A 27,454-nucleotide genomic window follows, 5' to 3' on the forward strand; every position below is an offset into this window, starting at 1 on the left:
TCCCTTCCACTTCCTTAGCAGGCCTCGTCTTCTATTTCAGGGCCAGGAGCTGTAACCAGTCTTCTTTCTCCCCGAGACTGGTCCCTCTGTCTGGAACCATCTTCCTCGCTGTGTCTGCCCAGTTACCACACAGCAGAGGTCAGCTTCCTTCGGCAGCCTTTCCTGCCCTCCGTCACGGCCATTGATGAAGGGGGTGTGGCCACGCACGGCTGCGTGGAGTGGAAAACTGGGACGGCCTCGGGTGCCTCACCTTCTGAGAGCCCCTAAACTGGGCATCAAGTGGGTGCTCAGTTCTCCTGGCCCGACCCAGGCTCTTCTTTCTATTTTCCATTTCTTCCCATTCTCACTCCATTCTATGGCTGCCTGCCTTTGCTCGGTGACTGGCGTCAGATACTTACACATGGTCTAGGAGGCAGGAAGCATGGGGGCCATGAAGGAGTAGAGGAGGGGGAGTGGGTGGCGGTGGCCACTGAAGGGAGTAGCAGACGGACGGCTCGGGGAGCTGGCGTGCGAGGAGGAAGAGGTGAGGCCCCAACAGGCACCCATGATCTTCTGATCGGGAAACGTGGTCCCCGGGAGGGGGTGTCTCCTACCAGCTGTGAGTCAGGGGCGAAGCTGGGGCCAGACTCTACCTGGGAGGTTCACTCAGTGGATCCCACCAGTGACTGAGCAAAGATGAGGAAACTGAGGCACAAAAAGGTTCAGGTAAGTGGTTATTTGTCCAGGAGACTCAATTCAGACCCAAGGCAGGGCCACCACACTGAGGGGGGCCAGGGAGCTCATGGATGCCAGCTCCTGAGGAGCGTCAGGGTGCCGTCTACTCTGCTGGCACCAAGAGCCTCCTCTGGGTCTCACCCAGGCGTCAGGCGCTCGGGAGGAAAGGGGGAAGCCGCGCCATCTTTGTTTCTTTTCTTCCAGCACCCAACCCAGAACGCTCTGCACGGCTTTTCAAACCTGAGCCTCCAAATTCTCCCCAGCTGGCTGGAGCCCAAGAGCTCTGTCCATTTATTTACATATTTATTTTTGTCCTTTTCCGCAGAAGTGAAAACTGACCAGAAAGGCGTATGCTAAGCCAGCCTGCACCGACGATGCAGGTGTGCAGACCAGCAGCTGCCGGGCCCCGACAGCTGTCACCGCAGCAAGAGGTCCGCCGTGGAAGAGTCTATCTCTTGGGGTAACCTTGCCACTCAGGGCTCCTCTTTGAAAGGCAGGATTCCCAGGAGCAGGTGGAAGGGGCCATTTTTTTAGGGATAATAATCAGAAAATGCTAAGCACGAGGACTGGAGTAAGGTATGACACGGAAGATAAAAAGTGGGAAGAAAGAGAGGGGAGAGGAGAGACCCTACAGATCATCTTGCCTGTAGCGCTAATGACAATAGTCATTATAGGAAGGGAATATGTGCATAATCACCTACTTGGGTCAATATGGCCATTTCACTACAGACTAACAGCCAAGCGCTGCGAGCAGGACTAGAGAGTATGAGAGGACTTGGGAAGGAAAGCTGAGGGACCCAGCCCAACCCTGGGTGACCTCTCCACAGCCCAGAAGGAAGAATCCCTCTGTCCAGCCTGGCCTGTTAGTGCTGGGACCCTGGAGTCGCCCTGCATGGGGTGTGTTCCAGTTCCCCCACCTGCCACCTGGAAGTGGTGACTCAGTTTCCTCATCTGTAAACGGGGGCAATGACAGCGGCCACCCCAAAGGTTTGAGGATGGGGAGTCAATGCAGTAAGACGCCTGGCACACAGCCCCCGATGGCGAGGCCCGCGGAGGTCCGAGCCAAGTCCCACCCCTCCACGGGCGCGCCTCTGATTTCTACACCAAGCTCTCAGAGCGCTCGCCATCTGGCCCACACAATTTATTACCTAATCATACACTGTCTTGAAACAATTAGGGAACAATTCAATACCGCATAATAAAGTGCTGAATTGAATTCCATCAGGTTCCTTCCGGCTCCAAAATATGACAATTCCAAACCCCGCGCTGTGCAGCACACGCTGGACACACACACAGGTCTCGCCCCGGAGAGAAGGGCTCTGGCCCAGGCCCCGGACGCGCAGCTTGGGGCTTGCTCTCTCCCGCTGTGGCTGGTGCCGCCCTCCCATGAGGAAGCCCCCGCGCCCCAGTCCGAAGCCCGGCTGCACAGGGAGAATGCTGTGCCAGGGACAGGCGGCTCAGGTGGGTGGCAGCTTGGCCGTCTCTGCTCCAGAACTCAGAGAGAAGCTTCCCCTGAGTCGTCTTTGTGCCCCACTTCCTGCCACTTTATCCCAGACCCGGAGGGCCAAGGCTGCGCAGAGTCTAGGAGACGGGGCCAGCCAGCTGGGCCACCTGTGGGCTGTGTCTGAAGTTAGAGGGTCCACAAGACCCTGCGTACACAGAGGTCCAGCCCAGATCTCCAGGGCAGAAGAGTTCATGTGCACTGGCTGAAGAGTCCTCTGGGTGCTTAATGACAGAAATAGCCCTCTGGGCAGATGCATCTCACAGAATGTAGAGTTAAAAAGGCTATCAGGGCAGGCTTCAGGGAGGTGGTGCCATGGGAGTAGGCACTGGCAGGAGGACAAGGACTTGGATGTGGAACAGGGTGCAGCTGGCTGGCATTGAGGGAAGCCCTTCGTGCTGCGGCGGTGGGCCAGGCTGAGAGTCAGTGCCCAGGGGGCTCCTGCCTTAGCTGCCGTCAGCCCCTGTGACCGCGGGTCCTGAGGCAGCGGGTGCAACACTGGCCACCCTGCAGGCCCAAGACCACCAAGGGCACTGCTGCCTTTGATCACTGAGTGATCGACCACTGGCCAGGCAGACAAGTGGCCAAGCCAGAGGGGTCAAGACACTCAGCTGGCCAGGGAGGACGGTGCCCTTCCTCCCTTCCCTCACCCTACCCATCTACCTTTCCCAGAACCGTGAAGCTCTGGGGGGTGGCGGCGGTTGCCAGGGAGGGTTTCTCAGCCCGTTATTGCAGTGTATAATCTGCTTTTATGCCTCCCCTCTCTTCTGCTGTACCCCTCCCCCACCTCAGTCTCCCTTTGCCCACCCTGCCACGCAGAACTCTCAGACCACACTACTACATGCTCTTCTCAAGAGAAAATTCTCTGATCAACCCAAACTGTGAATGGGTTTATGATTCCAAAGTGGATTCTCTTTCTGGGGATTAATTTTCAAAGACAGGGCCAGAAGAGGCCAAGGTTTAATCCAAAGGAATAAACCTCTAAGGAAGAATTCAAAGACAGTGACATTGAAGTTTGCTTTCTTACCAATAGCCTTTACTATGTCCCTGCTTAATTCCTTCTTGTATTCAAGTAACATTTATTGAGCGCCTACTGCAGGCGGGTGCCATACTGGGAGCTGAGAACTCAAAGATGGAGAGCCACAGTCGGTGTCTCGGGGGGAGATGGAAACATTAACACATAATTTGAACATGATGAGAACTGTCAAAGAACTTCCTGTTTCTTCAAAGCACCCACTTAAATGGAAGTATTTGCTGATTAAAAATTATTCCTATCTGCTCATTAAAGCAGCTCCCCTAAGACGCTATTGGATGCCACTTTTACACCTAGACTTGAAATTATTAAAGCTATATGTCAATGTATAATTTATAACCCACTCGCTTTCCATTCTGGCCTGGACTTCCTCCTGCTCAGGTCCAATGAGAACACCTGGCCACGGCCTTCACAAGCTCTATCTGGCCTGCGTTTTCTTTGTGATCCTGTTTGGTGTCTTCCAGATGGAGCATTTGGATCCTCTCCTTCTCCTTGTGACTCCCGGTTGAGTATACAATTCCCAAGTCATTTGCTTTTTTGGCTCTCTTTAACCCCTGGTTATATATACGGTACCCCTGATTTCCCTTCCAGTTCTGTTAATAACGAACGATAGCAGGTTGTACCACCCTTCAACACACCATACAACTATACGTAGCAAAACATGGCATGCGCTGAATTATTCAGTAGGCGAGTGATGCCACCACCCACAGGCACGGAGGGTGTGCGTGGGATGACGGGCTTCACTCTGCAGAGCGCTTCCCATGCGTTCCGGTTGCAGCCCAATTACGTCCTCCCCCAGGCCCTGCAAATCTGCTGTGGGAACGGGCCTGCCCATTTTGAAGATGGCAGAAGCTGCTCCTCCTTTGAGGTAGGAAAATGATCCTGCACATACAGGTCAGTTCTAATTACTCTCACCATTATTTCTCACATATTGTGGTTTCTCAACCAAAAATTGGGATCTGAAATTGGGAGCACTTGGGACACGTGCTCATCACATCTCTTAGGAAGTCTTTGGTCAAATAGTGGCTCTCCAGAAGGAAATCAGCTCAGCTAGTGACAACGTTGAATAAAGGGCCCCTTAATTCCAAAACCAAACCGACACTGCTAGCAATCTCTGACCCTGAGGGATCCCAGCAGACAGGGAAGGCGAGGCTGACTCAATCACCGAGAGAGGAGAAAATCAAGGAGAGGGACATGAGACAGGTTGTAAGAAGGAAGGAAGTGGAGGAGAGAAGCAGGAAATAGGGACAGAGAAAGAAGAGTGGACCAAGAAAGGGTGGCAGGAAGAAAGGGAGAGAACAGAGGGGGAGGAGAGGCAGAGAAATTAGACAACGTTGCAGAAAGAGGGAGGAAAGAGAAAAGGTGCCAGCAGTCGGAAAAGTTAGAAACAACCCTTGGGTAGTGGTCTCAGCCACAGCTCAGGGACATTAGCCAAAATGGCCCCCAGCAGCCTTCCCATCCTACTCAGCTGTTAACATTTTATAGCCAGAACCTCTTGTGAGCTCTTCTCTGAGCCCCTCCCAGGGAGGCCGAGGCTTGCCAGCTTGTCTAGACCACTCCCCACCTGAGTGGATGGGTCACGCAGCAGAAGGGCCAACACTGAAGGTTCACTGTTTGGAAGGGAAAACCCTGGACTCCTCAGTCTCCCTAGGTGACACCGCAGAGGCCAAGAGGGTGGTGGCTAGGGCTTCCAATACAACTTATGGAAAGAACTGAGCTCTTAAAAGGCCAGTATAACTCTCTGATTCCAGTTCATGGCCTGCAGCCGCCTAACCTGCCGCCCAAGCCTGCGGACACCTCCCAACTGATTTTTGACATTGCAGCCATGTCTTTCCCAAAGCATGGAACAGAATCATAAGTATTGGTGGTCCCTGAAAAACATACTACCTCTCTGCAGGGTCAGTTTGTTTTGGGGTCAATATTAACAACAAAAACACTCAGGCTTCTTTGGCAGGGAAGCAGATTGAGAGTTAGCCTGTACTTAGAAGTGCAAAAATTAAGAAACAAAGCAATCTGCTCAGCCCCTGGAAACCCTTAGCTGGCAGGTTCTGGCCACATGCAGCTCCAAGCAGAGAGAATATCCTGCCTTGTCTGAAAAAAATTCCCCACAATGCCCTCCCTGCAATGAGTGTATCCCACCTGAGAATATTCCATTTTCATTCATTCAACAAATAATTACTGAACTTCCACTGCTGATATGCAGGGTGCCCGGGATCACTGATTTTAGCTCCAAAACACTACAACAGATCAAGAAGAAATAACCACGTGATGGTATGAATGTCAGATCTCAGAGCCCTCTTGATGGAAACAGGTCTTCCCCAGCCAAGGTCAGCCTCACCCACAAGAAGGGGAGGAACTGCCTTCGCAGTGGGATTTCAGGGGGCAGGGAGCCCACACTGACATCCTCCCCTGACGCCCCGCCCCCACACACCCCTACACACACTTGCAGGCTGGTATCCAAAATCCTTGCAGCAGGTATGAAGCTGATGCCCCAACCTCAGATGGAGGCTTGAGGCCCAGGCCACCCCTCAGCCCACCTCCCAACAGAGGGGCAGGCCTGTGAGTCCCTGCTTTGTCGTGGCTGGTCCTAGCCCTCACCCCTCTTGTCGAAGGGGATGAGTCAGGGTCCCCAAATGCAAAGAGCTTTGAGCCATTGTGCGGAGCAGGCTTCTTCCCCGAGGGCAGCTCTGGGGCTGGGCCATGGGGCGGGGGGCTCAGGGTCACCCCAGGACAGGCTTCCCCCTCCCTGGTTATTCACCCGGGTCTGTACCTGGAGCTGGAGTCACTGCCGCTGGGTGACTCTGGGACGTCCGTGACATTAAAGAGTCCCGTCCAATTGGCCAGCTGGTCGTCACTCTGCCAACCAAACTGGAGGCTTCTGGCAAGAGAACGAGGCAGTCGGTACTCACACTCATGTGCTGGGTTAAGCCTGTCTACCAGAGAGCCACACACTGTCCTGTGCCAAGTGACACATTGCCTTCATCGCGCACTTAGTGGAGAACGGGGTGATGTCCAACCAGGAGGATGGTGATAATAAGCCTTTATAGCATTCTCTGTTCATCTACCTCCATCCCCTCACTGCACCTTTGTCGGCAGAGCCGCGGTCACACATAGTACACGCTTAGCCAGACTTAGCCAGACCGAGGCCACTGGGCCCTCCTACCTCCCACAGGGCGCCTCCCTCAGTTCCCGCCTCTAGAGACATGCACCCGAAGAGCTCTCAACGGAGCACCAGCACTGTCCTCAGAGGCCGAACACCCTGTGAAGCTTCTAATGAATCTAGTTTTCCACCGCAGAAGGACACTCCTCTGGTTTAAGACCACGGACTCAGAACACGTGGTTATCACTGCTCCCTCCCCAAACCTGGCTGAAGTGAGAGCAAAGGAATAAATAAGGACATGAGCTTGGAGACAGGGCTAGAAGGGGGCTGGCAGCAGCATCGGCGGAGATGGAAAGCAGGTGGGTAACTGCCTCAGGTCAGAGAGTGGACTCCTGACTCCTCAAGAAGCCAATCTACTCACCGCACATGACTCGGGAAGTGAGGGATGGTCCCGCAATGCCCTCGCTTCCCCTTAACAGCTCATCATCTTTGCTCTCCTTGGATCATTTGGACGGCAACGCACCCTGGCTAAAGTCCAACCAATACATTAATACTTTATGCTCCCACAAAATGCTTCCTTTCCACCAGGGAGCGAAGTCAGGCCTCCAGGGGCCTGACAGGGCCCGAGAGAAGCGGATGAAGTGAGGGCGTGTGCCCCCCGTCAGGGAAGGTGCCCTGAGCTCCAGTCCACTGTGGCCTCGGTGCCGTGTGGGAAGATAGATGCCTACCTCAAAACGCCACTTTGTTCAGTCTTCCAAGAGAGGCTGGAAATCCAGACTTTTAATTCCCCAAATTTTGATCCCAAAATTTGGGAATGATCCCAAATGCTGATCATTCATTCAAACTTGAAACACGGGGCAGACCTGCGACCCCCACGGGCAGGCCCACTGCCATCATCTTGCTTGATCCTGACCTTAGTCTGACGAGGGAGACAGGGAGGGCCTCCTCCACCACAGCTGAGGACACTGAGGCAGGCAGTGGGCTCGAGGCCGGACTCCAAGTTCAGTTCTTCGGCTACTCAAGTTCCAGCTCCTGTCCCAGGAGTCGGCTACACACAGCACACCTTGGGGTCTTCCAGTTTGGGGGCTGGGCCAGCGACCCTCAGCCTCTGCCTCCTGCACAATAGACATGCTCACCACCTCAAAAGGCACCCACAGAGGACGCCCAAGTGAGCCAGGCCTGTAACCACCCCTTTCCCTCCCACTCCACAGAGCACATCCTAGAAATGCCAATGACTGAGCTGTTATTATAACCAGGATAGCCTTGAATCGGCTCTATTAAAAAAATAATAAAAGAATAAAATCATTCACAAAACATCAGTACTTTCCTGGGAGGATAATCTACTGCATTATTCCTCTGGATTTTCCCTCCCCCATTCCAAGAAGGGAGCTTGGCTGTTTTTCCCTCTCAATGTAGCGCCTTGTGGGGTGTGGGGACTGAAAGAAATTGTGTTGGGCCATTCTAGAGGGAAGCAGGAGGGCCTTGGGCCTGCGGGGCAGGGGGGGTGGGTGCCGGCTGCCTGCGCTGGGACTACAGCTGAGCAGAAAACCCCTCAGGCCCAGGAAGCCCCTCTGCCGGGTCTTCCACTAGTTCTACCTTTAAATGGACAGCAAGACCCAGAAAGACTGCCACTTGGGGACCTCAGGAGGCTGGACTCAGGGCTCTACGGCCTCCAGAAAGCACTGAGCAGATCAGCGGAGGCGGGGGTGACCTGGGGAGTGCCCCCATCTTTGTTCCTCCGAAGCCTCCATGACCTTCACACGACCCGGAGTGGGGATACAGGGAAGGCCCTCAATAGGGACAGACTAATTTCCCCACCAGCTGGTGCATACGGTTTAATCTTTTTCTTAAGCAAAAGAAAATGAGGCAATGAGCCATTTCTTTCATACCAAGCTTGTGAAATAAAATGTAGCAACACTCTTCTATTATTAATCAGCAGATCACTTGCATTGGACCTCACAGCTGGCTGGGGATAACTTTCCTTTATCCACTCATACTATTTTTATTTTATTATATATGTATGTGTGTGTATGTATCTCAAGTATTTATTTTGTTGTACTATCTTACAGTTATCACCCAGCCAGGCCAGGCAGGGTGCTGGGGTTCTTCGGTGAACAAACGGAACAAGCCCTGTCCCCGTGCTGATCCCTGCGAGAGGGAGACAGGTGCATCAGCAATGAACAGGCGATGCACGGGTAACGGTCAGGTGGTGAGAAAGGCCACGGAAAAAAATAAAGGGAGGCAGTGGGGAGAGCAGTTTGGGGTGGGTGGGGGATGCTATTCCACATAGCACCCTATGTGACAATAGACATGCTCACATGGCCTTCTTCCTGAAGAAGTGTCACCCGAGCAGGACACGAAGCCGAGTGATGAGGATGGGAGCACGTGGGTCAGGAAAGAAGCTCCAGAAGACTAGCGCCTGCGACGGCCCTGGGCGCGAGCGTGCAGGCTTATTCTAAGGCTTGCAAGATCGTGCACGCAGTCGGGGCTCGGTGAGTTAGGGGCTGGTGGCAGGTGCTGCGGCATCTGTTCAGAGAAGCAGCGCGGCCTTTCTGTGGTCCCTCGAAGCCATCGAAGTGGGGGGCCCATCTTCGGAGGAGCAGAACTCAGCCGGGGCACAGGGTGCCGGTGAGTGCTGGGCCCTTCCTGGGGCAGCCGGGTCGCTCTCCTCCGCCTCCCACAGGCGTCTGCGCTCCCCGGTCCACACGAGGAGCTGGGCAGGCGGTTGGAAAAGACCCCTCAAGGAAGGGGCTGAGACCTTCCCACTCAGATCAAAGCGGAGACGCCTGCCCACTGGGAAGCCTTTCCAGTGGGATGATAGGGCAGAACGGTCAGTTCCCCGGTCCCCCTTGCTGTCCTCACCCCTGACTCACTGGCTAGTGACTCACATATGTCCCTGTGAAGCACCCGATGCTAACATTCCCCCACCCCAAGAACCTGGTGGGGGAGGGGTGGAGGGAAGAGGGTTCATCAGAGGCAGGGACCTTGATTCAGAGAAACAGAGAGGAGGCCGCAGGTGAGAGCGTGCTGAGGGAGGAGGGCGATGGGGCGTTCCTCGGGCTGGCCCCCACACTCTCCACTACCCCCCCAAGAAGGGAAGGGAAGAGACTGGTGGAGCAAGTGGCAGGAACTGGGGTGGGTGGGGAATCTAGGGTGGCAGAGGACTGGCCTTCTTGAGAGGCCCCAGGCCTGGGGCCCAAGGAGCCACTGAGCAGTCAGAGCCTCCTGGGTTCTGGGCTGTCCACAGTTCTGCAGAGGCTTCTGGCTGAGAAGTGGCTGGGGCTGGGCCCAGGGGGAGTCCAATGTTGGCAACGTCCAGGCCGAGGCAGCGGAGGGTGCACATGGGGACACCCAGCCACGGGAGGGTTCCAGGACAGAAACCAGCAAGCTCCAGGCACAGCTGTGAGCCCATCTCGCCACCCCAGCCTCTGCACCAGAGAGGAGCCTGCCCCCCAATGCAGGCCAAGCTCCAAGCAGCCCTGCTCCCCAGCCTGATGTGCCAGACCTCCGCTGCCTGCCCAGCCTCCCTGAGGGGCCAGGGACACACGAGTGGGCGCCCCAGACCATCCAATCGCGTCCGGCCCCTTTCAGGTACTCTTTGTTCAATATTAGGTGAAGATCGATCTCAGGGAAGAGCACACACCAGCCTTCCCGCTCTGCTCTTCCGCCCAGGCCCCAAACTGCGATCTTACCCGGCTATTCACCTCCCTGATCACTGCCTCCTCTCAAACCTACAAGATTTAGTCTATGTCACACAATTATGCGTGTATTTTTCACTGTCTTATGTATTTTTCATGTTTGTCTCTTTCAGTGTTCTGGAGTTCCTTAAGGACATGAATCATACCTAATAATTGTTTAGTAACATCCACTGTTCCCCCAACACAAAGCTGAATGGGTACTTAAGGGATGTTCCTTGATGGTTAGAGAAAAACTTTGGGACTCCCTTTGCAAGCATCCATTCATTCAACAACTGATGTCAGGCGCTGTGCCAAGTCCTGGGAATTCAGAGATGAATAAAATGTCTCTTTCAAGTGTCTTACAAGCTCTGGGACCTTATGCAAGTTACTCACCCTCTCTGAGTAAGTGTTAAATAGGGATGATTCTATGTGTTCAAAAGGACGATTGTGAGGATTAAATGAAATAATCCTCATTCAGAATTTTCTACATAGAGCCTGGCCCATAAACCCTTAGTGAATGTTAATAATGAAGAGTATTACTTGATGAATCCATCACCTGTGTGTGTGTATGTGTGTGGGGAGGGTATCCCTACACATGGGGTTAAGAGCTGAATTAGAGAATTATTGGGTGAGAGACTATTAGATGAGAAGTGAATGGGCCTGGATGAGTCAAAGAGGGGAAGCTAGATTCTCTAAGAGGTAAAAATTTCCAGAAAGTACAGATGTCAAAAAGAAAAAGACTAGAGAGAGATGGGCAAGGGAGCAGAGTGAGAAGGCAGCACTGTGTCCCTGGAGGACAACTGGGGAAGGGACAGGAAGCTGCTGTCTACCACCTGGTGCAGGCCGGGCACACAGCAGGCCAGGCACACAGCAGGCCAGGGCCAGGACGAGAGCCAGGCAAGCAAGGCGCCCAGGGCACAAAATTGAGGGCAGCCCACTCTCAGACCTGTGCAAGAACCAGGTCACCCCCTGAGAGGGAGCCTCCTTAAATTCTGTCCCCTGGGTGCCTTGCTTGCCTCACCCTTGTCCCAGCCCTGCAGCAGGTACTCAGTATAACTTGCTGTGACTAGTGGAACTGTGGGTGTTCAGCCAGTTTACGACACTCCCAGGCGGCAGTCAGCTCTGCTCTTTCCTCCTCTCTAGAACCTCCACCTTGTCCCCACTAGACACCCTTCCCCACCAGAGCCACCCCTTGCTTCAATCTTCTGTCCCATGGTCCCCATCTCCCAGGTCCCCACTGTCCCTAGGTGCAGGGACAATTGGCTCAGCGATGACAGCACTTTGAATATACACTTTGGATACAGCGCAGAGTCAGGCTGCCCTTTTCCTTGACCCAATTTCTTATCCTCAAGTTTCAGGCCTCCACCAGCCACATTCAGGCAGCCCGGATCAACACCCTCGAGGTGCAGGAGAGAGAAAGGCATCGGGAGGAGACAGCGGACAGGAGAGTCCTCCCTGCCCAGGGTTGGACGAAGTAGGCCCGGCCTCCGCTCCTACATCCTGCGCAGCCACACGGAGAGCAACAGGACAGCCCTGGGCAGAATGGGCCGAGCCCAGACAACCCAGGCACGACGGATTCAGAGCCAGGGAGGAACGCCGTGGGCTGCGACCCAGAGGACAAGCGCTATTTGGCCTGGCAGAGAGATGGCTGGGATGGCGCAAGGGGGACACCAGGTGGGAAAAGGCACGGAATCAGGCCAGATGCGGCGTGGATAAGAGACTCCTGGCTGACAGGCGCAGTGCGCTCCTGTAAGAGCGGGGCTTCAGTGCCTGGCCTGGTGGCTCCGCCGGCGGCGCATCCCCCGATCACCAAAAGGTCGCCTATCGATATGATGCTTCTCTCTCACATTGATGGTTCTGTCTCTCTCTCCCTCCCTCTTTAAAATCAATAAAGAAAAATATCCTCAGTTGAGGATTTTTAAAAACGATACATAAAAAAATAAAAAAAATTTTTTCAAAAGAATGGGACTTCAGGCACAGACTAATCAATCAGAGGGGGTGAGACCTGTTTGGGGAGGGGGAGGAATGGGAACATTCAAAGGCCTCCATTTCTGGTAAAATGGCAGATGGAAAACCCTCTGTGGCAGGTGCCCCTTCAGGAGCAGGTGCCCTTCAGGACTGAAGGATTTCTTCCTTACATGCTGGGGGTGCAGGGAGCGGGCAGGCCCCCCTCTCAGGCCCCTCTGGGAGTTGTCGCAGGTGAGAGGAGTCAACTTGACCAAGATACTGCCTCTTCCAAAGGTGGTCCACATCCAGTGACTGAGCACTCCTCACACGGACGTAAAGGTCGGCCCCTTCACACTGTGGCAACTCGCCAGGGTTCCCAGGGTTTCATTTTTTTTCAATCCTCACCCAAGATATATTTATTGATTTTAGAGAGAGAGGAAGAGGGGGAGAGAGAGAGAGAGAGAGAGAAACATTGGTTGCTTCCTGTAGGCACCCCGGCCAGGGACTGAACCCACAACCTAGGTATGTGTCCTGACTGGGGATCGAACCTGCAACTTTTTGGTGTATGGGGACAATGCTCCAACCAACTGAGCCGCCCAGCCAGGGCTGACGAGGGCCTCCTCTGGGGCTGCACTGCAGCTGTTTCTCCCGCGGCTCCATCTCCCTTCTTCACGTGTGGATCCCAAGGACACATCTTACTAAACATGCGCACTCTAATCTCTGGCTTAGAGTCTGCTTTCCAGGGAACCACTCTACAACATCTCCCACTAAAGAACACTAAAATAATGATTAAAATGTGTAAAAATGTCTTCTTAAATGGATGAATAATCTGGCAAGGAAAGAAGTAGTAGATGAGTTTTAAAGCCAGTTGCTGCCTCAGGGGCATCTGCCAATCCCGATAATTCCCGTGCCCCCTGTAATGGCCATTATATTACTGGAATGAGCAAGTATTAACCAAATAGAAGCTGTCTCACTATATTAAACAAAATGGACTTTAAGGCTTAAAGTATTACTAGAAATAAAAAAAGTCACTACATTATAATAAAAGATTCTGTTCATTAGGCAGACGATATAGCTAAACTAGTATACATCTAATAATATCACTCCAATATGCATGAAGTGAAAGTTGATAAGGAGAAATTGATAAATCCACTATCATGGAGGATGATTTCATCATACATCTTAGAAATTGATAGATCAAGCAGAACAAAAAAAAACAGCAATAAGAATAAAGAAGATTGAAAAATACAAAACCACTTGATTGAACAGACATGTAATACTGCACTTATTGAGAGAATCACATTTTTTTCAAGTACACACATAGTACTTAAAAAAATCACCCATACACTAGACACAAAGCAAATCTCAACAAATCTCAAGGACTCAGCATCCTAAATACCATGCTGTCTTACAACAAAGCATTTGAGTTCAAAATTTTAAAAGATAAGTTAGAAAAGAGAATATTTGGAAATTTTAGAAAATTTCTAAATTTGTGAGTGAAAAAAAGGATAATAGAAAATACTTGGAATTCAAAATAATGAAAATACTTCTGGTAGTTACTATGCATAGGACCTTGAACAATGACCTCACTGTGCCTTCGTTTCCTCATCTATAAAATGAAAACAGCAATGGTATCTATTATTTGTTAGAACCCAGTATGGTAATATATACAAAGCACTTGAACCAGGACGTGGCACACAGTAATGCAATACAATTCTGAGTTATTATCATCCTCATCATCCCCAAATTTAAGGGCTATAACTAGAGAAGTACTTAGAGGACATTGTATAACCTTAAAAGTTTACATTGGAAAATAATAAAGACTGGATTCAAGAGATAAGCATTCACCTTAAGAAGTTAGAAAAAGAGCCTGGTTCAGGGTCTGGGTGGCCCCAGGAAGAACTGACCAATGGACCAGGCCAAGTCCTGCAGTGGGAGTAGGGTCAGACCTGGGAGGCGCGAGAGGAGGCGTCGCCACATCTCTGCACCATTGCTGCTGCTGCCTGCTTTAGTTCTGGATGCGCCCTTCCCCTCCACCTACCCAAATCTTATCTTTCCTTCAGGGACCCACTCAGGTTCTACCTCCTCCAGGAAGCCTTCCTTATTTACTTCAGCCAGTGGTGCCTCCCTCCCCAGATATTTTAATACTTCATAACTGTCTCATTTGTGGCCATTTTGTTTCCCCCAAAAAGAATTCAACTCCTCTGAACATCAGGACTACATCATTCTGGCACCTTCCCAGAATGAGATACATACAAATTTTGCTTGCTCGATTGGCTATTGACCAAGTCCCTGTAGTCAAGTCCTGGGCAAGGTGGCATCTGAGACTTAGAGTCCCAGGTTTCTGTGGGGGAGGATGGGAAGCAACTGGTATGCCTGCTGAACTCCAGGCAGCTAACGCATCCACCCGGGGCCTGGGAGGGTTTGCAGAGGTTGAGCTGGCATTGGCCACGGTCGCTGATATTCTCCCACATCTGGCAAGGCAGCAGGGATCCCTGAAGCCCCTGCAGTTCTGGGTAGATGCCAGCAGGGGGCAGGAACCCAGAGCCACCATGCTGAGGAACAAGTGCAGCAAGAGAGGGCTGCAGCAGGCCATTTGGGGCTCAGCTATCCTTGCATAGGGATATGGGGGTGGGGCTCAGTAACCAAAAGAGGAAGCAGGCCCAATGGGATCCAGTAAAGCCAGGAAATTCTCCGAAAATGCCCTTCAAAGCCTCCAGCACCATGCTCATCAGCTGCCTTCTACCGGGGAAGAACACTCTGGGATAGTCAGGAGCAGTGGCTTTCTGGAAGCAAATGTCCCAGACAACGGGCCTCATTCCCCAGCCCCAGGACGTGGAAGCGGGAGACAGCCTACCGGCTTTCCTACTGCGAGTGCCAGACCCAGCAGCAATCCTCACTCTCCTGCTCCCACGTGCAGTTCAGATTGGGGGGCAGGGTGGGGGGGGGAGCAGAAATGACTTAGTGGAACCCAAAGGATGGAAAGGGAACAACTGTTTTATTATTTGGAAGTTCAGAGAAGAGATGGGATGTTTATATAGCTGGAGAGGCATTTTGTTTTCTGTCTGTCCCGGGGGAGGGGCAGTGAGCATAGGGAGACACTGGCAGCAAAGAAAAAACCTCCAGCAGAAAGGAGAGATGGGCTCTTTGCAAGAGATTCCGATGTGAGTGGATCCTATCCTACGTCCGCGCTCTTCCCAGGCCCTGAAACCAGGCACAGTAACCCGAGGCGCTTCTCCTCAGCCAGCAGAGCGGGCAGAAGGGGCTGAGTCTGGGCCCGAGTTTCCGAGTGGGGTTGGAGCAGAGCCCGACAAGGGGAAGGTTAACTTCGGCCGCAGCTCTGACCTTCCGCGGAGGGATGAGAAAGGACCACCCGTTTCAGAAGGGATCAGGTTGTGAGTTTCACAGGTCCAGAGGTTTGTGAGTTCACGCTCCCTGTAGATAAGTCTCAGCCCACTACCACCCCAACATAACCCGACGTTCCTGGGCGAGGGAGGGATTTGCTTTTACTCCCAAGGGCCCTCACAGTTCAGAACTCACAAGGGTCTGGTTCTGAGCCTCCCATTCTCGGGAGCCTTACCTCCAACCAAATGGCCATTGCACTGTAGATTGGGGGGACACCAATCTAGCCCCTGTGGCCGCTCTGGGCATTCAATGGATTCACCGTCAGCTTGGCCACTCAGAATTCTAAACTGCCCCCCCCTCCCATTTTTCACAACAGAACAAAGTTGTTGGGCCCCTCCAGCCAGCGCTGGGCAGAGGCTCCCTTCTCTGGCTGGGAGGAGAGATGCGCTTCGGAGCACCCCCGTGTCCTAAACCCCACGCGGCCGTGCTGGGGCTAAGCGCAGACCCCACGGTCACTCACCCCGGAAACGCCCGGGTAAACGCTGCAGATGCTACCTGGGGCTCGCCCGCGGGCTGTGCTCACTCCCACCCGCACTTGGACTTTCTCACCTCTTGATGTAGTTCCTGCCATACAAGATCTGTTGCAGCAAAGTCACCAAGGCAAAGGCGCAGATGAAGATGAAGAGCAAAGTTCGGTTCCCCAACAAATCCCTGTTGGCCGAGGGGTCCGCGTAGCGCATCCTGGCGGCCGCTCGCGCGCGGCGGAGCGCGGCAGGCGCCAGGGGTCCCCGCAATCACGCGCGGGTCTCCGGGGCCCTGCGGGGCACACGGCCGATTAGGCGCCTCTCGGCGCGGTCAGGAGGATGGGGACTTCTTGGGGCAAAGTTTCCGGCTGGCGCGGTGGAAGTACGGGGCATCCGAGCGTCGCCGGCTCCGGGGCGGCGGGCAGGGCAGGGCTGGTTGCAGGGAGCTCGCCTACGGCCCGGGCCTTCCCTCTGAATGCCTTCACCTCAGGCGCCAGTGCCCGGCATCCGCCGATTTCCCTGCGAAGGGGCAATGCCAGGTGCCCCAAGCTTCGGGCGGCCCCTCCCGCGGAGGTGACGGCCAATGGGGAGCGGGGCCGGAGCGCCGTCCGCGGGTGCGCCCAGGAGCGCCGCGCACCGCCCCCTGCGATCGGGCTCCGGCTCGTGGTCGCCCAGCGCGGTGCCCTGCCCCGCGTCTGATCCCGGGCCCGCAGCGAAGGAGCGCGAAGGCTGGCCTTCAGTTCTGCGGATGGGAGGTGGGGAACAAAACACCCGGACGGTCTGGTTAATGACTAGCGGGCGGTGGAGAGGGGGAGGGGTAGAGCGGAAAACGCCGGGTTTGAATCGTGGAATTTAAAAAGGGGGCAGGAAAGGGAAGCCGCGGCTGCAGAGCTGGACTTGCTGGAGGGGAACATTTGCATGCGGCGCGCTGGGCACTGAGTCACCACCGTGGCCGCGTCCTCACGCTCTCCCAGAGATTTCTCCGGAGAATGCGGAGCAAGGTCAGCCGGGCAGCCCTTCAAGGACGGCGCGCTTGGCTCCTGCATGCTGATGGCCCCAGACGCCTAACTCCTGCGAGGAGGACATTCAGGGCCTCTCGGTCCCTGCCACAGGCCTCCCCTCCCTCCCCAACTGCAGCTCTTGGCTGTTCGTCAAAGACCTTGTTGTCACCGAGACACTGGGAGCTTGTCTCATCCCAGTAACCACTCGAAAATCTTAGGTGAGGCAGCTAGCCGCCTTCGAGTACCACACTCCCTCAAAGCTTAAGTCGCTAAGTCTACAAAGGTTTGGGCTTCAAGAGTGCACACCAGGGAAAATAAACATGGAAATGCAATGCTAAGCCGTGCCTCTTCAGAAACCCTAACCCCTAAATGCGCTCCCTTTTCTTCCCACGCCCCGCCCCGCATGCCAAGCGGCAGCCCTTGTCATCCTCACACCGCAGTCTCCGGGCGCCCGGAGAGTCACGTGCCCGCGGCATTCGCCACCGAGCCCGAGCTGGACGCTTGCAGGGCGCCCCGCGCAGGGCCCTCCAGCCTCTGGGGGAGGTTCTAGAGTCAGGTCAGGGGCTCACCTTGACTCGACCGAAACTCCACCAGCGGCAAGAAAAAGAACTTTGGTGGGGAAGTGCCCTGACTCCACTGCTCTGGCCTTGGCATTTAATAGTTTCTTTTTGAACTGGAAAGACCACAAATGCATGGTCCAATCTCATGATTAACGTTCCACACATAACTTGAAATTCGTGTGAATTCACAAGGTGGAAATGGACCCTGTGCATCTATAAAGAGTTTATGTATAAATAAATATTGCCTGTGAGCTCACAGATATGCTTTTTACCCAATTAAGGAAATAACACATAAACATTTAGATGGCCCATTATAACAAACCTGATATACGTTTGGTGTCTTACACATCAAAAAGTGCTTGCTCTTGCATATCTTAATTAATTAGCGCCCCCTAGCCTCTGGCCGACCTATTTTACAGTGGGAAGGATCAGAGCTCTAGCTGCCCAAACTAGCTCACCTACCAAGGAGTCTTCCGAATCAGAGATGTGGCTCTTTCTCCCTCTCGTACAGGGAGGACTGGCTTCATGGGAGCGGGACCAGTGCCTACTCTTAACGCCCACTCCCGGCTTAATGTCCCACTCGTGCTGTCTTCCAATTCAGAGTAACTTTTGAACAAGGAGACCCTGCAGTTCACTTTGCACTGGGCCACACAAACCGTGTGGCAGGTTCCCCCCCACAGGTCCAAGCTGACAGAGTTCCCACTTTTCACCTAGTTGGCTCTCCACCTGCAGAGGTCGTGAGGCACCACCATCACCACTTCAGGCAAGACGCCCTTTTTTCTTTTCTTTTCCTCCTTATCCTCTGCCCTCATCAGGTGCCCACTCTGACAGTTGTCTTTGGACACATACTTCCTTAAGAAAATAAATCTATTTTAAAGTAATAAATCCAGATTATTCTAAAAACATATGTATTGCTGAATTTCCCAAGCTGAACGCACTCATGTAACCAGGACAAAGACCAAGAAACAAAAACATGATCAGTCCCTCAGAACTCCCTCTTTTTCCAGTTACCATGTACTCAAGAGTAACCACGCCCTGGCCGGTGTGGCTCAGTTGGTTGGAGTGTCCGCCACCTAGACTGAAAGGTCGCAGGTTCCATTCCCAGTCAGAGCACATACCCAGGTTGCTGGTTTGATCATGGTCATGGCTACCTATGAGAAAGCAACCAAATGATGTTTCTCCCTCGCTCTTTCTCACTTTCTCCCCTCCACACCACTCTCCCTAAAAGCAATGAAAAAATGTCCTCGGGTGCGGATAAAAACATAAAAAAAGAGTAACCACCCTTTGACTGCTAACACCAAAGATCAGTGCTTCCTGTTCCTATAGTTTATACAAATGAAATTGGACGTTACATATACATTCGTTTCTGACTTCTTTTGTTCACCATCGATTGCAAGGTTCATCTGCACGTTGTGCGTGGTAGGTGGAGCTCTAAGATGGCCCCCAAGATTCCATCAGCTTCTCTTGGACGCACACCTCTTGCAGTTGGTCAACTGAACATTAACCTAGGTGCTGCTGTAAAGGCATTTTGCAGAGGCAATTAAGGCTCAAATCAGTTTTTAGTGAGATTGTTCTCAATAGATCTGATCGCATGAGCCCTTAAAAGAGACTGGGCTCTTCCTGGAGGAAGAGATTTGAAGTATGAGAGGGATGGATATGGGGGAAGTTCTTCATTGTTGGCTCCAAAGACAGCAGAGTCCACATGGCAAGAGGAACGGCTGGCCTCTGGGAGCTGAGATTGGCCCCTGGCTCTCAGCCAGCAAGGAAATGGGGACCTGACCTCCAGTCACAAAAAGCCCCTCAATTCTGCCACATGCTAAACCTGACAAGCTCAGGGGAGCCCTGCACGGCAGGCCTTAGACCTCAGAGATCTAAAGTAACCACGTAGGATGGTCTGTACATAAAAACTCCTAACTGAAAGCAAGTCACAGCGGTAGTCACGACGTGGGCCTGTAGCTTCTTCCTTCACAACCATCAATCTTTATTTTAAGTAAGCCTGTCTGTTGTCTTTTTGCATCTAAGATAACGTAGCTTTGGAAGTCAGAGTAATCTCCTCTTTTAGACCCCTCCGGGTACACTCTGTACCAGGGCACAAGCCCACAGGACCCCTCATTGTTATCTTATTCCCACAATACCATCTCTATGTCCCGTAAATATTAATTACTAATTATACTTTACCCACCAATGTAAAATTAGTATTTGTCTCTCCATTTTACTCTTTATCCAGTCTCAGAGATTTCCCTACTTTGCTTTCTCCCACCTCCCTATTCTACCAACAATGGATTTCATGTAATCCCTCCGCCACGTCTCTCCTCCTTTGATTCTAATGTATAAAATAAACTGTAAAACTGCCATTCTCCAGAGCATTTTCTCAATCAGTTGAGATTTTGCTTCCCAACGACTGTAAGTTCAGTTCAAATAACCTCATAAAAATTCTCTACAGGTTGGGATGTTTCTTACTTTGACAGGATCCTAGGCTCCAGCCTCCTACACCTTCACTTCCGCCTGTGAGGCCCTCAGCAGAGAGAGCCCCGTTTAGGACCCATGCACTTGCGAGCTCTTTTATTTTCTGCCCTAATTTTGTAGTTTGTGGTAATTGTTTCATTGAGAGAGAACACTGATAGCCTGCGTGTTATAGTTTATAGATAAAGTTAGAGTTTGTTGGATCTTATTGCTGTGTGGCATGCCACTGTTGGACTGCACATACTGTATCCGTCCTACTGTTGATGGACATTTGGGTAGTTGCCACCGTGAACCTTCTAGTACATGTCTTTTGGTGAATATATATGCACGCATCTCTGCTGGCTATCAGTACTTAGAAGTGAAATTTCTGGGTCATAGAATGTGCACATGTTCCTCTTTAGTGAGTCCTGTCAAACAGTTTTCCAAAATATCCATTATTTTTTCAGACTTGCCATGACCTAATAAGGAACTGGTCCCCACCCTCACCGACACTATCATTAACCGACTAATCTGAGAGCAAAAAGCCAAGAGCCAAAATAGTCAAGGGAAAGTAACAGTTTTAAACCCTGGCACTGACCCTCTCCTCAAAGGCCCCGGTCACCTGCCTGAATAAGTGCCAGACAGATGCTGGCACTCGCTGCAGATAGGACTTGGTGGCAGTACTCTGTGTGGGTTAGGTCTGGCTCACTGGCTACTCGGCAAATGATCAGCACTGGCCAGTGCCCCTCTGCTGACCCTGCCCTTCTAATCCTGACGGCGTCATAACCCTGACCGCCTTCACAGCAAGTCAAAGAAGCGTCTTTAATACGCGCACGAACACAAGCATCTGTGCTGGGCCGGACACCGAAAATCTTGCAACATGGAGGTCTGCAGTCCCCGTCGTTGCTATTAATATGGATCTGGGTTCCATTTGAAGCTGAATGCATGTTCTGATTGTAGAATCGCAGCAAACACTCAGAAAGCCTTGCAAACAAAAGAGTAAACACATGCATAAGCGATCACATGCCAGAGTCAGTCAGAACACCATTTTTACATCCTAATTGCCAAGAATGGGGACAGCTGCATCATTGTTTCAAACACACACTCTGCACACAATTAAGCCAAGAACAAATGTCAACACTGGCACAATCTGCTAAATTGCTGATAACTGATGGGCATTGCTCATGCTGTGAGCCCTGTCTCCAATGTAAAATGGAGAGATTCCTCTTTAACAAAGACCTTGAGTTCCTACTGGTTTAAGAAAGCCAGGTTTTGTGTCAGATGGCCAGATTATGTAAGTGACATTCCACCCACGTGTTCAAGGAGTTTGTGATAAGTACATGCTGTTCTTGTGCCTCTTTATATTTGTGTTAACAAGGCAAGCTTCAAGAGGCTGATGTCTGGTTTGGGGATACTTTGTCTGTGACAAGAGGGTCTTGTCGCCCCTAAGCAGAAATGCCCATGGTTTGCCGTGGCGTGGGCAACTGCAGACACTAGACTCTGCTTCATCAGCCTTGTTTTCAATAAAATGTTATTACAGAATAGAACTATGACTTAAATCTCTTGTTCAGTTCCCTTATGAAACGCGAGTTGTGTTTTAAATAACTTATTAAATAATCTTGAACATGGATATGAAGTCACCTTTTGGCCTTCACATCTCCAACCTGAGAAACATCCTCCTCTGTCTTTTTTTTTCCCTTTAAAGTAATTTCTATACATTTATTTAAAAATTTTTTAAATTTTTTTTCAATTACAGTTGATATTCAGTATTATTTTATGTTAGTTTCATATACTCTTTTGTCTTAGCACCACCTCCCAGGCATTCCTCTCCTGCATTTGCCCCAATTTATCCAATTTGTTTCAAATGGTAGGTACATTATTATTATTACTATTATTAATCCATAGGGTTTTATGCATCCAATGCACTCCAGCGCAGAAAGATTCGTTTCCACCGCAGATCTGTCCGATTTCCACAGGTAGCCAGAAACAGCGACACTATTTATAATAAGGTCACTCAAAACACATTCAGATGACATGGTGGACAAAATGGACCTGGACTCTCCTTTGCAAACCTGAAAGGCTGAGCCCTGAGCTGCAAAGACTGGGATCAGGTTCTGCCCTTTGAGAAAGAAGAGTGACAAATTCAGCCGAGAGCATGTCCGTCATTTCCGATCTGGTGCAGGCGCCAGGACGTGACCTGCTGGTGGTCTGTACAGTGCTGGCGTTTCAGAAGAATGCTCTGAAAACAGAGCTGCTTAGGAACGCTTCACACTCTTCGGGTACCTAAGAGAAAAGGGAGGAGTGTTCTACTACGGTCACCCACTGCTAGAGCCCCAGGGGGATCCCCAACACCGATGCCACAGCCATAGCAAAGCCTGTGCCATTTCACTGAAAGAACCCGCCGTCCTGGGATCTAAATAAAAGCTCCAGGCAGTCAGCAGGCACGGGGGGAGGGGCACCTGCATGCCAGGTATTGAGTGATGTGCCAAGGAAAGGGGATCAGCGATTGACAGTCTGTGCCCTTAGCGGGGCCCGTGGTGCAGTGAAGGAGGCAGAGGGACAATAGTGTGCAATAGGATGAGTGTTTCTCCAACCCAAATTGGGGGTGGCAGGGTGGGAATGTGGGCAGGGGGCAGAATGGCAAGGAAGGTGACCTAAACTGTGGCGGGTAAGGACAGTCAGCCAGTGAAGAAGAGGGGCGAGGGGCGCTGGGCGGGGGACGATGTGGGCAAAGGCCGGCTGCGGGGGACGTAGTATAGTTGGCTCAGCGTGGCGGGAGAGAGGAGGCTGGGTTGGGTGTGCAGGGGTCAGGCATAGGGAGCTGGGATTTCACCCATGGAACCACTGCAAGATGTTAATGAGGGAAATGACATGATCAGATCTGCATTTTAAATAAATCAACAGACAGGCTGTTGGGGAAGAGTTGGAGGGAGAAGTGACTGAAAAGGCATGGATGTGACAGTTTATTTTTCTTTTCCCTGACATCAGACCCCTCCCTGCTGCCACAGCCCCCCTGCCCCCACCCACACCCCAGTGACGTCTCATTATTGTACCAAATTGAGAATGAATTCTCTGCCCCTTTCCAGGGCAGCAGGCAAGGAAGGGAGGCCAAGGATCACTGCCTCATGAAAGCTGGCGCCGTATGGAGTGCTTCATCCTCCGATTCATTTGATATTCAAGGAAATGAGTTAGACGTGGTCACTCAGGGCTGGTCCACTGAGCACTGGTACAGTGTCAGAGCTTGTCTCTGGCACACTTTTTTTTGCTCCTTTCTGGGATCCCCTCTGCTCCAAGGTTCCTGGTGCAAAAACACTCTCTTCTCCCTCCCTTTGAAAGCCCTGCTGCTGGGAAAGGCTCTGGTATCTTTTGTGTATATTCTAGTGTTCCCAGTGGAAATTTAACCAGAAGTATCATCTGTGCCCACAAGAAAGGTCATGTCCCATTAAAACTGCACTCAGAGCACTGGAAAGGAACCGCCAGGGGACCGTCACCTGAACCACATCCTCACACATTTTCAATGTAATCTAATGGAGTTTTCTGGAGAGACACATGTCTGATGTCATAATAGGAATTAGTGGGAAAAAATTCTTTTAAAGAAAATGTCTTGTCATCCAATAATGTCAATACTTACATATGAAAAGTAAGAGGCGTACTCTGCACGAGCACCCTAGAAACAAATGTGCCCGCCCAGCTACACTGTGGGTTTGCCCAGACTGTCATCACCGACAGGCCGAGCGGACAGTGCTGCACCCCAGGCGTCAGCGCACTGTTTCTGAAAGGGCCAGGCAGTAAATCCTGCAGGCTTTGTGGGCCATCCGGTTTCTGTTGTATGACTCTGCTGTTGCAGCATGAAAAGTATAAATACTGCAGAAATGACTGGGCATGAGCAGAGTTGGCCATTCCCGTGCGGTATGCAGAACCCCGTGCAAAAAGCCTTGCCCCACTGACATGAACAGCCACAGTGAAAGTTATTCCCCTCTGTCCAGGCATTCTATTTACAAAGGCCTGGTAAATTATAACATGTTAATCCATTATTCACCAGAGATGTGTCAGCATAGATTCATTTGAGGCGCAGCCTGGAGATCATAGGATGACATTTCCATGCCTGAATTGCCCTCTGTATTTGACCGGCTGTCTCATAAATACACGCCCCTTGTCACCACGGACTACTGAGCATAAATATGGGTTGTGTTCCATGAGTCCTGAATTCTTGTGTGTGTCACAAGATCAGTGTGTCAATTAAAATCTTCTGACTAAAGTAACAGGAACCGCAGAGACATTTATTTTCCCATGTATCAGAAAAACTAGAGGTGGGGTGGGCTCCACAATTACCTAATCAGTAGTTCTAGAACCCAGGTTCTTTCCATCCTCTGCTCTGCCTACATCTGTACATCTAAAGTACAGGCTTCTAACGGCCCCTCTGGTGCAGTGGGTGACACCTCAGTCTCCTAACCTAAAGGTCCTCAGTTAAAATGTGGGCTTCTAACTAAGTGTGGGCATCCTTATGGTCATGTGATGAATGCCCACAGTAACTGGGGCAATAGGAGAAGGGAAAAGGGAGTGGGGCGGGGAAGAGAGAAAGAGAGAGACTGACTCTCCCCCAACCTGGCACCAGTAATAATCAGGAGAGGGATGCCAGGCACTGATTGGCTTACACCTGGATCCCTGCACCAATCACTGACAAGAGAATGATGGTATTAGCATCGTTGGCTTAGTCTGCTAGGACCCCATCCCAGGAGCTGGGGTCATTTTCAGCAATCACATTACTGCTCCGCAGTGGGAGATGGAATGGACATTGGAGAGTCAGCCCCCGTGTCAGTCGTCATCACGAGCAGCACTTCTTCCCATTTACGTTCCCCTTTCCTCCTTTAATGGGCTGTGGATGCTGTGATTAGGTAGTGCTGTTGACAGAGAAATGAGAGAGTGGGGAGATGTGCCCTTCAACACCCCAGAAACAGTTCAGAACCATGTACAGGGTCACCATGACCCTATATTCTGCTCATTCCCCCAAACATACACACACACACACACACACACACACGCACACACACACACACACACACAGACCAACCTCCTAAGGAGCCAGGCAACAGGTCAGCCAAGTTACTAATGTGGAAACAGATTATGTTTGTTGTCTGAAAGCCTCAGTGTTTGGCTGCAAAGGCTGTGGCAGGCTGGAGAGTGGCTGACAGTGTCCTGGTGTGTGGGAGGTGCTGTAGAACAGTAGCCAAGATCTCAGGACCAGGAGTCAAGAGGAGATATGCTTTAGGCTACAGCTCTGTGAGCTCTGGAAAGACCTCTTACTCCCTGAAGTCCTCACACGTACACTGGAAAATATAATACCAACCTCCCAAAGTAGAAGTTTGTGATGGTCAAATGTAAAAATGTAAGAGCATCTTGTAAACTATGAAGTTATCCTTGTCTAAGGTGAACAGCATTATTTGCTATGGTCTGCGATAGAGGGAGAGATCTTACAAACGGAGAGTCTCAGCAAGCGTATGCCGGGGATCGGGCGTCCTCTGTGGCTTCCCTCTGCCCTCAGCAGCACTTGACCGACTGCAGCAGGTGCCCGGGACTGTCTGCGGGCCATGGCTCTCCAGCATCCCCACAGCAGCCCAAGCCAGGATCTGCCCCTACACCGTCCGCCCACCAACACTATGTGCCTTCAGTCTCACTACCTCATCTCCTTAATATGCATCTGAAGTTAACCTTCCAGGAGAGTTAACTGCCTGAAGGTTACCTGTTAGCCTGAAGCTAACCGAAGGAAGTACGGAATAGTGGGGCAAGCTAAATTCCAGGTCTGGCTCTGGAGGCTCCACGTCCCACTCACTGGCCTTCTGAACTCAGGCTTGATTTACCTATTGGCAAACTGGGACTTCCTGTTAGCCCATAAAATAAAAGAGAAACGTAGTTTTTAAAACTTTTCCCAGCATAGATAACTAGGCTTAAAAGCAAAAGGGAGCCCTGTGTCCTCTGTCCTCCCCTCATGCCCCTTATTTCCCTAAATGGCAGCCCCCTAGGCACCATCTCAGAATGTGAAGGCTTGAAAGGCACTGGGCTAAATGACCCCCAAGGTCCCGTTCACCTTTAGAGTTCTCTAACTTGGTCTCTACTTCTGAGGTAGTGGCTTCATGCTAATAGGAGGTACTCCTCCCTAGAATCATTTGTATTTGATGAGGAATTCTTATAGCTATATAACCTTATGAAAATGGAATTTCAGGCACCATGCATGTGAAAGAGGTATTTGAGAAATGCCCTGGATCCCATAAAATCATTCCACTTGGGTTATCCTTTCAGTTTTCATATGGGGCCTTAATGTCAGTAATTGGTTAATGGCATTTTTCATGGTGGTGAGAGACCTCTTGGTGTTTCAATTTGGAGCCTGTCAAAGGGTGGGTTCCCATCAGATCCTTGGTTAACCATTAGGCCCAAGGAGGACAAGGAAAGGCCACTGTGTCTTTCATGGGGGGAGTATGTATTAGAATCAGGTTCGGCTCTGAGGCACAAAATCTCCCAAACGACAAGATTTAATACACATAACATTTTTTTCCTCTGTCATATAACAGATAATCTAAGGGAAGCAATCCAAGACTAGGGGAGTGGCTCCATTTGAAAAAGTCTTCAGTGATCTGGGCTCCTTCCAGCTCATCATTCTAATATCCCAAGAATGTAGCTCTTGTCCTCATGTTCCAAAGTAGAAACCAGAGCTCCAGCCATCAAATCTAAGGTCCAGTTAATAAGGTGGAGGAAGAGACAAGGAAGGGTGGGTCTTTCTCCATTTAAGGACATTCCCTAAAATCTCACCTAACTCTTCTGCTCACATCTCATTGGCTAACCTAACTCACGTAGTCAATCTAGAGTCAAGGGAGGCTGAAGAAAATAGTCTTCTGGCTGGGCAGGAGAAGGAGGGCCTATGACCAATGGTGGGTTCCACGTCAGGAGCTAGTCAGCCACAGAAAGGATCAGCAATTCTCAGAACTAAAGTTCCAGGGTCTGTACGTTGACCCAGACTCTTGGGAATTTTACCTGGATATTTTCAGATTTTTAAAGGTAACTTTTAATGTCATTTGAAGAGAGGCAGATGAGAGTTGCATATGTAATAATATAAGTATGAACTTTAAAAATATATTTGGACTCCAGAACTGTATGCTACAAGGTTCCTATTTTGTTTTTAACCTTTAAAAAAACAGTGCAACATATGTCCAGAAAAGTACACAAATCATGGCGTGCATCTCCATGAACTATCACAAAGTGAAGACACCCATATAACTACCACTAAGAAAAAAAGAAACCACCAGCTCCCAGAACCTGCCTGCTGCTCCTTCCAAGTTAAAGTGCCCATCTAAATCCTTTCCTTTTCTCCAGCTTTCTCCCCGGCTCTGCCCGAGCCCCATCTGTTCTTCTGCTCACCTCACTTCCCAGGACTTTTAGACACCCTAGGTTGGGGGCTGGGAGGCGGTCAATTCTTTAGGCTGTTTCGCCTTCTGGCACAGAGGAAATAGTAAGACCTTTGGAGCCAGGCTTATCAAGGTCTAGATCTCAGCTCCTCTGCTTACTAGCTTTGTGAACCTGGGCAAGAGACACAGCCTCTCTGACAGCGACCCAAGTGC

General features: G+C 51.2%; 1 protein-coding gene across 3 annotated transcripts in view; it reads right to left on the reverse strand.

Annotated features, from left to right (window-relative positions):
• ST8SIA5 (ST8 alpha-N-acetyl-neuraminide alpha-2,8-sialyltransferase 5) overlaps positions 1 to 27,454 on the reverse strand; it is a 73,604-nt gene that overhangs the window by 26,748 nt on the left and 19,402 nt on the right. Inside the window, exons 1-2 of one of the 3 annotated variants that reach the window (XM_054583601.1) lie at positions 15,927 to 16,429; positions 6,019 to 6,126 (exon numbers count right to left, since the gene is read on the reverse strand). The exons of 1 other annotated variant lie outside the window; for it this stretch is intronic. In XM_054583601.1, coding sequence (XP_054439576.1) covers positions 6,019 to 6,126; positions 15,927 to 16,057 — 239 coding nt within the window. In that variant the 5' untranslated portion in view covers positions 16,058 to 16,429. Of the gene's footprint in view, positions 1 to 6,018; positions 6,127 to 15,926; positions 16,430 to 27,454 lie in introns of those variants that run through there. One more of the 3 variants, XM_054583602.1, reaches the window with a different exon arrangement.

The sequence above is a fragment of the Pteronotus mesoamericanus genome, unplaced genomic scaffold (genome assembly GCF_021234165.1).
Source record: "Pteronotus mesoamericanus isolate MK-2021 breed Mesoamerican mustached bat unplaced genomic scaffold, CSHL_Meso_final contig_74, whole genome shotgun sequence".
NCBI lineage: Eukaryota > Metazoa > Chordata > Mammalia > Chiroptera > Mormoopidae > Pteronotus > Pteronotus mesoamericanus.